Source organism: Vipera berus (assembly GCF_964194415.1).
Source record: "Vipera berus genome assembly, chromosome: 5".
Lineage (NCBI taxonomy): Eukaryota > Metazoa > Chordata > Lepidosauria > Squamata > Viperidae > Vipera > Vipera berus.
The window spans coordinates 84,157,326-84,171,593 of record NC_138207.1 but is presented as its reverse complement, the minus strand read 5'-3'; the positions used below and the strand labels follow the sequence as shown (position 1 = coordinate 84,171,593).

The 14,268-nt window shown below is 39.5% G+C and overlaps 1 protein-coding gene across 1 annotated transcript in view; it reads left to right on the top strand.

The window, feature by feature from the left end:
* CDH23 (cadherin related 23) overlaps positions 1-14,268 on the top strand; it is a 390,425-nt gene that overhangs the window by 162,774 nt on the left and 213,383 nt on the right. The window contains exons 9-10 of the mRNA XM_081328216.1: positions 901-1,006; positions 1,090-1,217. Coding sequence (XP_081184342.1) covers positions 901-1,006; positions 1,090-1,217 — 234 coding nt within the window. The remainder of the gene's footprint in view (positions 1-900; positions 1,007-1,089; positions 1,218-14,268) is intronic.

Here is a 14,268-nt window from a genome sequence, read left to right as displayed (position 1 = left end):
CCAAGCACAATACAGGAACTTGCTCTATTCCTGAACCTGGGAAAAAAGCCAGGTTTTCAAGTGCGTTTTATGGTTCCTGATTCTTGATATTTGCAAGACTCTTTTCACTTCTTTACGTGCTTTAGGCAACAGATCTAAAAAAAAAGAAGAAAAAAAGACTGGGGCTTTGATGGTTGCATTTGATGAATTCATGGTTACCGTCTTATACTTTATATACACACTCAAACACACTTACACACACATCATGGGACATGATTTAGGAATGTATGTCTTAGGGGTTTTTTTTTGAGCTACAGTAACTTTTGCAGATGTGTTTTTATATTGTAGGAAAAGGAAATAGCACATCAGCCTGCTCTTTAGAGGCGTGTTAGAGGCGTGCATTGCTTTGGAAACCACCACCCTCGCGCGCGCCCCCCCCAAGGTGTTTTAAAAGATACAATCCCAAGAAAGCAAGTGACTGCATTAAAGTTTTGCAGCAAGCACTACTTTTATGTCTCCAGGTGCCCCAAAGCACTTTGGAGCTCATCAAATTTTCCTACTTATTATGTCTCATTTGAACTCTTCCTGTTTTTTTAAAAAAGCTTTATTTAATTTCTATGCTGCTTTTTAATCTGTGGTCAATTCTAGGTGGCATGGACATCTAATGCTCCTAATTTTTCCCATGGTAGTTGCTGAGACAGAGCAATTGACCCAAAGTCTCCCAAATGGCTTTCATTGTGTAGAACAGGGGCTCCTCAAACTTGGCCACTTTAAGACTTGTGGACTTCAACTCCCAGAATTCCCCAGCCAGCAGGGAATTCTGGGAGTTGAAGTCCACAAGTCTTAAAGTGGCCAAGTTTGAGGAGCCCCTGGACTGTAGGAAAATGTTTCAATGTAAGTATTTCTTCTGATTTAATCTAGGCTTCAGATGAAGATTCCTCTCCCAACAACCAAATTGCTTATAGCATTGTGTATGCTTCTGCATTCAAAAGTTACTTTGACATTACCTTGTCTGAAGGTTATGGAGGTGAGTGCAGCATTGTGTTCAGATTCCTTCCTCATCTCATGCCTAGTGTCACAATTGCCAACGCTGCCTTCTTGCTTTTCCAGTGATAAGTGTCATCCGCCCTCTGGATTATGAGCAAGTTGCCAATGGTGTCATTTACTTGATTGTAATGGCTAAGGATGCAGGCATCCCGGCACTCAACAGCACCGTCCCCATCACCATTGAAGTGTTTGTAAGTACCACGACTGCCTTCCATTCTACCTGCTCAGAAGATAAAATTGAACAGAACAAATGAGTCCCTGGTCTTTCTTTTCTTACTCTGTTCCCTTAGAACAATGTGCCTATTTTATTCTAGCGAGAACAGTTCATTAAGAAGGATTGATGGATGGATTGATTGAATGATAAATTGATTTAAAAAGAACTATATATGAACTATGTCAGGGATGAACTAATTTTTGGTGGCAGGAGCCCATTTTTCAAACAGTTTTATATGGGTTGAGGAAGCTGGACTGAGTGGGACTGTCATAATAGCCTCATATGCTGGATTTTCTGCTTCTTTTTTTGTTCTCTTTCTTAATCAGGATGTGTCAACGTGTGCACATGCCAAATCTATTGAAGGCTTAGAATGTCTAGTCTTTCGTTTTCTGACAAAAAAAGTGATCTTTTGGCAGCATAGTTTTATGAATTGCTTGAGAGGTGAAAGAAAAAGTGATGGGGGAAACCACACATCATTTGTTTTGATTCAACTGGCATGTACTGTTGACGTGAGATAATGATCCTTTCTTTGTTCAGAACTAAACAACACTGTGTCTTGGCTTTAAGTTTAGTTTTTCACCAGAATCAGTCATAATAGACGGCTTATCTGCAAGTGTGTTCTCACTGATCTTCTGTGCATTCTGCACATAAGGTGGTATCCCTGCCCACAGCCCATGATGGAGTGTTTCCCAGCTACAGAGGACTTAAGGGAAGGGGATGTACCAGAGTCACGTGTGCTACTAGGTGAGGGTCCTCTCTCTCCACTCAGGAAGCAACAGCTACCTGTAATTTCTCCCATGCCTTCTACCAGTTTTGATCACCCTCAACATTAGGAATGCCTATTACTTGATTTAGATCAAGGGTAGGCGACCTTGGCTCTTTTATGACTCGTGGACTTCAACTCCCAGAATTCCTGAGCCAGCCATGCTGGCTCAGGAATTCTGAGAGTTGAAGTCCACGAGTCATAAAAGAGCCAAGGATGCCTACCCCTGATTTAGGTTATAGAAGATCAATGACAAGTTTGATTGGAATAATGAGTCTGACAGAAAAAGAACAAACATCCTACAAGCTTGGTGCTGGTAATGACCTATAAAGCTCTAAATGGCTTGGGTCCGGATTATCTAAGGGAACACCTGCTGCCGGCATCAACTTCCCATCATCCTGTGCGCTCTCACAGGGAGGGCCTTCTCAGGGTGCCGGCGGTTAAGGAGTGCCGGCGGGTGATCCCCAGGGGGAGGGCATTCTCTGTGGGCACGCCTGCCCTTTGGAATGATTTACCGGTGGAACTTCGGACCGCCCCCGATCTGCGTTCATTTCACCGGGATCTGAAAACCTGGTTTTTTGATCTATCAGGCCTGGACTGAAGGGGTTTTAGCTTTTAACATTGTTTTAATTGTTGGGCTTATGTAATTTAATCTATTTTAATTTATACTATTTTTATATTATATTTTATGCTACCCTGTAAACCGCCCTGAGTCCTTCAGGAATAGGGCGGTATAAAAATTTAATTAAATAAATAAATAAATAATAAATATATATTCATGCTTATGGACCATATAGGTGATACAGCCTCTGAGATCAGGATCTCAGTCTCCTTGTCTACATGCAGGGGGAAATGACCGCTTATCAACAAGAGGCATTGAGGGACTGAGAAGCCCCACTGATTCTCAGGGTCCATAAACATCCTACAAGCTTGGTTAGTGTAAGTTCTCTACCCTATATTCCTTTCTATCACCCCCTTAGGACCACTTATCATAAATTTTGCGTAATATCAGATTTGTTTGGTAGCATATTTTTTCCCTAGGAAACAGCAAATTATTTTCTTCTCCATGTTCCTCAAGGTAACACAGAAATTACAGCTATATTCCTATGTGAAACTTATGCTTTTTCAAGTAGCATCTGATAAAGCATTAATTAATTGTATTCTCAGCTACAGTGACAATGAATGGTGCACTGTTAGAAAACCTGAAGACCCAGAGCATCCTAGTGAAGGTCTATCTGTATCCTAAAAGAGGCCAAGAATCAAGACTGCCTTGATGGCACATAATCAATTAGTCTGTGCTTTATGGCAAGACCCGTTGCACGCTTGGTTCTGATCTCCAGGTAATTGCAAGAGGTCTGAGGGCATATAGAGCAGGGCTCCCCAACCTATGGGCCGCGGCTGGGTAGTGGGCTGTAGGCTGCTGGCCACTGGGCCATGGGACAGGCTGGCCAGTGCGCGCAGGTGTGCGCGCACACCCCACACTTGCAGTAGTGCTGTGGCCGTGGGGTGCAAAAACAGGATGCCATGCCGCACACTGCAAAAACGGGCTGCTGCCATGCCTTGGGGAGTGAAAGTGGGATGCTGCCGTGCCTTTGGGTGCAAAAATGGGCCGACATTACACCTCGGGATGCAAAAATGGGACGATGCCATTCCACAGGATGCAAAAACAGGATGCTGCCATGTCATGGGGTGCAAAAATGGGATGCTGCTGTGCCATGGGACACAAAAACAGGACACCACCATGCCACAGGGTGCAAAAACTGGACGCCGCCACACCACAGGGCACAAAAATGGAACAGCACGCCATTGTGCTGCACAAAAACAGGCCAACATCATGCCTCAGGGCGTGAAATGGGCTGACGCCACACCTCGGGGCACAGAAATAGGGCGTTGTGTACAAGAATGGGGCAGGGCTAGCAAGTATCACACAAGCACTAGCCCCACCCCATTTGCATCACGCGCATGCTCATGGCTCTGTGTGCGTGCGTGTAAAATGCTTCCCCCTCCCTTTCCCTCCGGTCCGCCAACCAAGAAAGGTTGGTGACCTCTGATATAGAGAATTAGCTTTGAAACAGTTTTAACACTCATAGATGATAAGGCAAAAGAGCAACATTACCATGAAATACATGGGCTTATTACCTTTTCCTCATAGAATGCAAATGTTCCTAATCATACTAATTTGAAAGCAGTTCTTCATCCCTTCAGTTACCTCGTGTCTTCCGGCTCAGTTGTCCTGGTGGCACTTCAAACACTACAATGCATGGTAGAACATGGAGCTGCAAGTCAATAAAGATGCCATTTTTGAGAGATATTCCTCAAGCCATTGACCCAAGGGTCCATCCTGCAGCTTGGGAGAAAGAATCTCAGATTCCTGGGTTCTTCTTCACCTCTGATATGTCAATGAATCCCAGGCATTTTAGCTCCACTAGGATTCCTCCATCATTGCCCTTCTTTGCCAGTTCTCTTCCAAGCTTGTGTAGAGTACGGCTTATTGAAAAGGACTAGACTAGCGTTCCATGAAGCAACTGTCTATTTCACAAGGTCCATAGGTTTGATAATACTTTAAAGAAACAGTTTGTATAACCAGTAGAACAACCAGTGTAACAATCAGATTTTAGGACAGTGAAACAGTAACCAAATGCAATCATACAGAGGCCAACGTATATTCAAACACACGTAGAGAGGCTGGACGAAAGGACTTATATTCAAAGCCAAAACAAATGTAGATTGTTAGCTCTTTTTGGCTTTCCGGGAACAGGCAGTAGCTAATTTATTCAAATGGATGATTGTGCATTATATAAACACTCCTAGTTCATCAGACAAATTGAATTTTTGAAAAAAATAGGCTTCTTCATTTACCTCACATAGTCTGCTAAACTTTTTAAACACCACCCCCAATACTAAATCTTGTTTTTAATTATAGCTTCTAAAATGGCAAGCAAAGTCCTTAAAATGTGGGGCTGGGACTGGGATTGGAGTAATATAAGTTCCAAAACAATAATAATATGCACTCATACACATTATCCTCCCTTTTTATGACCCTGTAATTCCTTAATTGGGTAGTGAATGGAGTTGAGCATTTACTGGCTGGACAACCTTCCTAACAACTACATGTAAGTTCACAGCAGAATTTTTTTCTTTGTGCCCCAGGAGAGAAATATCTGCTGCTGCTTAGGATTGAACTCTCCACCTTCTGAGTGGGAGGCAAGTGTCTTTGCTACTAAAGGTAAAGGTAAAGGTTCCCCCGCACATGCGTGCTAGTCGTTTCCAACTCTAGGGGCCGGTGCTCATCTCCGTTTCAAAGCCGAGGAGCCAGCGCTTGTCCGAGGACGTCTCCGTGGTCATGTGGCCGGCATGACTAGATGCCAAAGGCGCACGGAACGCTGTTACCTTCCCACCGTAGTGGTCCCTATTTTTCTACTTGCATTTTTACGTACTTTCGAACTGCAAGGTTGGCAGAAGCTGGGACGAGTAACAGGCGCTCACTCTGTTACGCGGCTCTGCTCGTCTTTGTCCCAAATCCTTAATCCTCCTGTCTTCACAGAAGTGTTAGTTACTGAGGTATATTTTAAACAGTGGTTGTAATTGTTATGTACTGGGCTTTTGGAATATCACTACGTGCTCTGCTGGAGAACCAACGGTTCTCCAGCATCTTAGACAGGACGGCGCCAGTCCTGCTATTGGTCAACTTTGGGTGGCAAGTATAGCTTCAATCCGATTGGTTAATACCATAGGGCCTGGCTATATATTGAGGCGGGGTGAATCCAATCTCTCAGTACAGTTTCTGTTTAAATAAAGTATGTGTTCGTCTGTACTCCTCTGCGTGTTCTCGTTCCTGCTCATCAGAGCCCACGACATAATAGTAATCTTGTCATTCTCGGAGTGACTATTTTGCTTCTTCATAGATGCATGAGGTTTGGACCGTGACATACTTTATAACATGGATTAAGTCTTACGGTATTCAGTTACATTTGGTGCTGCCAAATCCCTGGCTAATGGGAACACTTCCACTCATTCCTGTTATATTGTTCATTGATGGACAACCAGCTTTAGAAGAGGCCACTCTTGAATGCTTTCTTCCCAGAGATCATATATGCTAATAAGGGGTGGCAAAATATTATAGATGCTTGAAAGGAGAATTTGCTTCATTTCCTTCAGTTCAGGAAGATTGAGTAGAGGTGGTTCCATTGTTTTCTTTTTCTTTGGCACTCTGCCTGGAAACCTAAAAGTTACCAGGAAGCAAACAACTTTGATTGTGGCACAGAGACCAAAGGCACAATAGACCTCGGAAGTGACTGAAATTATTCATCCTTGAAGCAGTCCAAATATCTGTCACTTTTTCAAATCGTGGTCATCCCAGCCTGAAATGATTTGCTTTAATTGTCCCAAATTGTGATGCAAACGCTTTTTTTTTAAATCCAGAAAGATAACTTGCACATATAAGGCAATAACAGGATTTGCGTTATTGTTCCTTTTTAGGGTTAAATCAGATTGTCAGAATACAAACACCCGGACTGAGAAAACTCAGAGAAAGGATAAGTCGTATTTTCTTGATAACCAATCTTTGATCCTTGCTAATCAGATCTGACTTAAAGTGGCAGCAATTCACTGACCAAAGCGTTGAACCTCTTTGATGATAATGCTGTTTAAAAAAACAAAACACCCTGATTTTCACCCTCTCCCTTTTATAGCATTGTGAGGAGATACAAGAAACAGCAAAGGCGCTTAATTGAGGATAAAATATCTTCTTTCCCTAACTGTTCTTTGGACAGTGTAATCCCATCTGTCTGAAGACCGCATTTGAAAAAGGTCATTTCCTTCTAGTTGATTTTGTACATGGGTGATTTCTAAGTAGCTGTCACATTCTGCACTTTCTACCAAAAGGGATTTTTTTCCCTTTCAAGTGGAATGGGGAAAAAATGATGAAGACGATGAAGAATTGGCTCTCTTAAGATGCTGAAAGAAAAGAACAAGTGTGGGTATGTGCATGCTTCTGTGTGTGTGTGTTAAGGGGTGAAAACAAGTTTGAAACTTTTTCATCCTATGCTTATTGATTTTTAATAAAGAACTGAAATTCACTTTGTGTCTTTCCCATTAAGAGACAGTAAGCTTCTGAAGGTGGAACTGCTGGATTAGAACTAATATTGAGCTTGATGCTAGTAGCATCCCTAGGAAATATTAGACTAATGTTTCTCTCTGCCTCTCATTCACTGACATGCTAGTCGCTATTCTGAGCATTGAGTCACCAAACTTTATGCTCAGGTGTATTATAAAGAAAAGATACTCCTTTGCTTTAGGTGCTGTTACAAATGTCTTCATCCTACAGGTGATGGTGATAATGATGAAGATGACGATGATTTGTGTTGAAAAAATATAATCAAATGTTAAAGATTCAATATTACCAATTTAAAAACCATTTCTCTTTTAAGTACAGAGGCTGAAAAACTAGTATTATATTACTATTTACAAATCTTGTACTCAGTGTTGTACTTAAGGACATTTCAACTGTGCACAGATTTAGAGACAAGTGTTGTAATTTCCAGTATTGAAAAGCAAACACATGCACAAGGGTCTTATGAAAAGAGCTCTTAAATGGAGATGTTTCTGTTAGCTAGATAAACTACTTCTCCAGGCTGGTCAGGATTGTTCAGTCTGAAATGGGCTGATATAAATAGTGTGGCTATTAAATTAACTGCCCTTCTACTCTGTAAACAGAGACTGGGGGGGGGGAACACTACTTGGACCAAGGAGATGGCATGAGAGAAGGACAGTGCACATTACTGCCTGGCTATCTGTCTGCTTATTGTATGTGGGGCTTTTTGTCTGTGTGTTTGTGTGTGTGTGTGTATGTGTGTGTGTGTGTTTGTGTATATACACATGCAAGCTTTCAAGTCAGTCTTGAGTCCTGAACTTCATGAACAAATATGTCCCAATGTATTTATTCATTCATTCATTTATGAAATTTGTATAACGTCCAATTTCTTACAACTCTGGGTGGCTTGCAAAATGCAGCAGTAAAATAATGAAAAACCGAAACATGAGAGAGAGAGAGAGATGGGGGGAGGGAGATTCAAAATAAGACAGTCTAAAAAAAGACCAATAATCATTAAAAGACTAAAATTTCACACAAAGGTTCATCACCCAATCTAGCCTTGGGCCTGGCAATAATGATTGGTGATTATTGAGTATGTGACATCACGTTGATGTTAACTCATAGTAACCACTTTTTATCCAAGATCTATGACCAATTTGGTTCTTTGAGTCTTCCAATGGTGCATTCATTACCACTATAACTAATTCCATTCGCTTTGTTCCTAATCGACCTCTCCTTCTCTTTCTTTCCCCCTTTTCAGGATTACAGACTATTCTAGAGAGCGAGATGCTTTCATAATGTGTCTGAAGTGCGATAAATAATGCCTGGCCACCAATAGGAGAGAATATTTGTCCTTGGTACTCTCTGAGCTTGACTGTTCATTTGCAGATGTTTCATTACCAAACTATGTCACATCGTCAGTGCTAGAAAGGCATGGAGTTTGCTTTTGTTTTATGTACTAGTGGCTTGTCCTGTCAGAGTTGGTTGATTAGGCTGTTCTTTACTGTTAGCTAGTTTGTCTGATCCCCTTTTGCTGTTTTCCCAAAAATTAAGTTATATTTTTTAATCCTTAAATTTAATAAAACTTCTTTCATCAGGGGTAGAAGGAAACTATTCCAGGGTGATGAAACTTGCCGTTTAGAAAGTTCTTAACATCCAGAAAATCAATAACAAGCAACTTCCTACAGTAGCTAAGGGAAGAAGTGAACCCGGGGTCCTTTTGAAGGCACTGAGTATTGGATTAGATAGGAAGATTTTTCTCCTGGCTTCAAGAGCACTTAATCTCCCTGGAGATCACTTTTTAAGAATCTCTTGTACAGGCAGATTGTATGGAACAAACTTGTCGATGATCCTCAGGAGCCAATTCATTCACTGGCTTCTCTTTTATCTGCAGGGTCTTCTGTGGGCCATCTTCAATCCTCCATTGCTTCCCCAAAAGTCATGAGTGATGCCAATGTTGATTAAAGCCCCTCTGTTCTGGCAAAAATCCAAAAGTACAGAAGAGTGATTGGTTATATATTACAGGGATCTTCAAACTTGGTCCTTTTATGACTTGTGGACTTCAACTCCGAGAATTCCTCAGTCAGGCACGCTGGCTGAGGAATTCTGGGAGTTGAAGTCCACAAGTCATAAAAGGGCCAAGTTTGAAGGCCCCTGATATATTACAACAGAAATTACCTGAATTACTGACTTTGACAGCAAAAGAGTCAGTCAGGATTTAAAACTAGTTCAGAAAGTTTTTTAGATAAATTATAGCAAAACGTTCATGGCTGTTTGCTCAGCTGCAGCCTTCTTTCTGTCTTTCTCCTTCCAATCAGGCATTTATCTTAAACTGCAATCAAGAAACTGGCAGTTAAATGTAAACTTTTGTCTGTGGCACACTTTAACATAATACAATTTTTGCATATTGTGCTCAGATGCCTTCAAAAAGAAAGCAGTGACATTAAAAATGTTATTTTTTTTCTGAAACAGAGAGAAAAAAAGATCAAGTATTTTAAGATTTGCTTTCCAACAAGTGTATGTGTTAAAACCTCAAGTACTGTTCAGAGTACCGACTAATTGAATAGAGACTTGAAAACTATTGAATTTCTTTGATTGTTCTTAGTGTATTTCAGTTTTTCTCCTTTCTCTAAGTATATTGATTGCCGGTAATTTGATTCTATGCAGAAAAACATATGAGATCTCAGATTTCTTTAAACCATCTGGAAGAAAATGCATGTTGAAAAGTGAACATTTCATAAAAGTATTTTTCTGTTTTTATTTCCATATAGAGACTATTAGATTATAGAAAATATGACAGGAAGAGCAAATAAGTAAAATAACTATTGCAATTGGACAGAAAAATGATTCAGTTCCTATTTTAAATCTTTTTTTTTAATCCTGAAAATAATGTTTCAGAATACTTTGCAGAATGAACATAAAATCACTGCTAGTGTCTACGTACTTCCTGCTGAATAACCTCTGTTGGATTTTTTCTTTAAAAAAAAGATGTTTCCTATTGTGAAACTGTATGCTAGGGAATGTGGAACATGATTTATTGACAATAAATATTTAATTGGCCATCTAAAATGGCTCCTTTGCAGACTACTTAAAAATTGTGTTTAAAGGTTTATGCCTGCTTTCAGATGCACTGATCTTTACCCATGACATTTGAATATTTTTCTTTCTTCTTTAATTATCATAACTTTGTTGCACTGCTGATTTTTTTTCCTCTGTCCAGTCAGCTAGTTTGTTTGTATGGATAACAACACCCACTCCTCACCGATATATTTCTCAGGGTAATTTCAAATGTTGAGAGATCCCTGTAGGTGTGCTTCTCTTGAAAGTAACATAAAAAAATTATCTCCAGGGTGTAGTACGAATCAGATTGCAATTTTGTATTGGTTAACGGTTATAGCCCTTCTTTCACCATGGAAGTCCACAGCACTTATACAACTTTTTCTTAGCTGTGAATCACTGCAGCCCATCCCCACTTCCCAAAATAATAATAAAAAATAAAATAAAAAAAGATTGAGGCTCTGGAAAGAGTGCAGAGAAGAGCAACAAAGATGATTAGGGGGCTAAAACATATGAAGAACGTTTGCAGGAACTGGGTGTGGCTAGTCTAGTGAAAGGGAATATGGGTGATGTGCTAGCAGTGTTCCAATATTTGAGGGGCTGCCATAAATAAGAGGGGGTCAACCTATTTTCCAAAGCACCAGTAGGCAAGACTAGAAGCAATGGATGGAAACTAATGAAGGAGAGAAGCAACTTAGAACTAATTTCCTAACAGCAAGAACAATAAACCAGTGGAACGGTTTGCCTTCAGACGTTTTGAGAGCTCCATCACTGGAGGCTTTTAAGAAGAGACTGGACAGCTACTTTCCTGAAATGAGGTTGTCCTGCTTGAGCAGGGGGTTGGACTAGAAGACCTCCAAGGACCCTTCCAACTCTGTTATTCTATATGTTTGTTCAAAACATTGTAGGAATTTGGTGCCACTAAGTGCATTCATTGGAAGGCAGTGGAATTATACATGATAAAGTATATTTATTATTTTACTCAGTTCATGGCAACAAAAACTGAACAATTCTTCTTTTTCCAGCAATAATAAGGGATCTGCTTTCTTTTGGAATATTTTTTCAACTTCCCAGCCTTGAAATTTGCTGATATTATCCCAAGGAAACACAGGTGGAGTCTGCTGGCCAAAGTCAGTTAATGTTGTTACAAGTTGGATTGTGTTTGTGGGCTCAGGCATTATTAAATTTCTTCCTTTTTTTAAAAAAAAAACTTGTATGCTGCCTAGAGTCATTTTGGCAGATGGATGGTTATTTAATTTTTTTAAATAACTATTCACCAGATCCAGCTCTGGGTAGCTTTGAGAGGATCAACCACCCGTTATGACATCAGAGATATTGGTTAGCCGTTCTGCCTCTTATTTGATGAAAACACCTCTTCACTCTGCTACCTAATTGTGGAAACACAATCTCGGGACACTCTGGTGAGAGCAAAGGAAGTATATGAAAATTACTGCATCAGAAAGAAGAAAGTTTCTTCATAATGCCGAATCACTGCATCTGAGTCAACAATAACTTGATGGCAGATTATCCAAAAAAAATGAGAATGCAGTAATAACCATATTCTTCCTGCAGTTTTTAATTTACGTGTAGACCAATCGTGACACTCTTTCCTTTGATTTTTTTTTTAAAAATAATAAACCTTGTGTAAATATTGGTGAAAATGTTAGGGTTTCAGTCCTACATTTACCTACTTCAGAGATGGATAAAAATAGGTTACTTTTTACCCGTGTTTGCCCAATTTACACTCTTAAGCCTATAAGACATGGAATATTTTTCAGAATTTTAGATGGAGTTTAGATTAATTATAGAAGGAAGTATGTATTATATTGGGGGGAAAGCGCTTGAAAAATTATGTTTGAAAGCGCATGATTTTGAAGAAACATGAATGAAAACATCCATTAAAATTGTCATGCAGACTTCTTTGTTGCAAAATTCACAAAGTAATTCAGAAATGCTCAAGAATTAACCAGAAGGGAAAGGAGGGAAAGATGCATAATTGAGGGAAGCTGAAAATTACATCATTTCATGTAATTGTATTCCTGCCTATGACAGCACTGTTCATGTCTTAATCTGTAAAGGAACAGAATAATCCATGCTTTAATTTTAAAAAAATTAACGTATGAAAAGTGAAGAAGTTAATTACTTAATTATACACTCCTTGCAAAGCATTTGTGAGTGACAATGCATTATTACTACTATTCACAGCAATTAAAATTAAAATTAAAAGTACTTTAACTGCTTAAAATTTTGATATAACAGCATCTCTATTAATAATATAAATATTTAGTAATATTGAATTTGCTATTCTGTTCATATTTTAGAACTCACAAGATATGACTAAAACATTAGTTAGGTATATATTGGTATCATACAAAGGCTGTGTGATCCGGGTGCTTTCAAAGGCAAAAATTAATATACTTTCTTTTCTTTTTTAATGATTGTCTAATACAGCAAATAATTAAATAATATTGAATTTCCCTAAGATTTATACAAATTAACAAAATACTTTCCTCATCAGATACTGCAGTGTAATGTATTTTGCTGGTTCTTTGACCTCTTTTCTGAAAATAATGTAGGCAAAATATGCAGAGCCAGGGATTCTGGGATTTTATTTTTTATTTTTTTTATTTTTTGCCGGCCCTTTAGCCAAAACTGGGCTTTAGGTCACCTGGCAAAGAGGACACTTAGAATGAAATAATTGGAATGCTGTGAGAAAATGCTTTTTTTTTTGCAGCCCTTACCTGGATCCAGCTCATTCTCAAACTTAATTTGTGTGTGTGTGTGTGTGTGTGTGTGTGTGTGTGTGTGTGTGTGGTTTGGCAGCGTTGCCCACCACATCAAATTTGGGTGCATTGTGTTTAGTTTTTAGAGAGTTGGCTGGCCGAAAGATAGAAAGAAATTTAAGTATTTTTTTTCCCAGCATTCTATTAGATTGGGGGGAAAAAATAAAACTGTGTAGAGGTGTTTTAAATGAGGTATATCAATATTCACTTCTGGAGGTTTATGTTACCGTAATATGTTTTACATCATACAGGTAGTCCTCAACTTGCAACCATTCATTTAGTGAACATTCGAAGTTACAACAGCACTGAAAAAAGTGACTTATGAGCATTTTTCACATTTACGACCATTGCAGTATCCCCGTGGCCACATGATCAAAATTTGGATGCTTGGCAACTGGCTTGTATTTATGATGATTGCAGCATCCCGAGGTCATGCGATCACCTTTTGTGACCTGACGATCAAAGTCAATGGAGAAGCCAGATTTAACAACCCTGTTACTAACTTAACAACTGTAGTGATTAACAACTGTGCCAAGAATGGGGCAAAATTCACTTAACAACGGTCTCACTTAGCAACAGAAATTTTGGGCTCAGTTGGGTCATAAGTCCAGGACTACGTGTACGTTTCCCATTTAAGCTACAGGAGAGTGTCCATGCTGTACAGGTAGTCCTTGACTTACAACCTCAATTGAGGCCAGAATTTTGGTTGTAAATCATGACAGTCATAGGTCAAGGCACCCATGTGCCTGAACCTGATTTTACAATTGTTTTTTCTGGTGATTGTTAAGTGAATCACACAGCCGTAATTCTGAATCCATTCTCCCGAATGGGCGTATTTTTGCCAGAAACTGACCAAAAACACACCAGAAACCAGCAAAAAAACATTGTAAATTGCAATCACGTGACTGTGGGACACTGCCTATATGAGCTGGTTGCCAAGCATCCGAAATACTGGTCATGTGACCAGGCTAGGGGCAGCACAACATTTTATGACAGCCAAAAGTGTTTTATAAGCCATAAAGCGCCCTTTTCAAGGCTGTCACTAATCTGAACAGTTGTTAAACAATCATTCACAAGTAGAGGACCACCTGTATTCACTTTTAAAATTAGAATAATGCTGTGAAATTGCCTCTTGCCTATCATCCAGGTGTTTAGCTTTACAAAATCTCCCCGAGCAGCTTGTTTTTAATCAATATAAGGGTGGTGTAATGTTTTAATGCAGTTTGGTACTTTTGTACACTACTTTCATAATTTTATAAACCCTATTTAATATACTTAAGCGGTGAAAAACAGACAGCAGAACAATAAATAATACATAACCACTGTGAGGAGC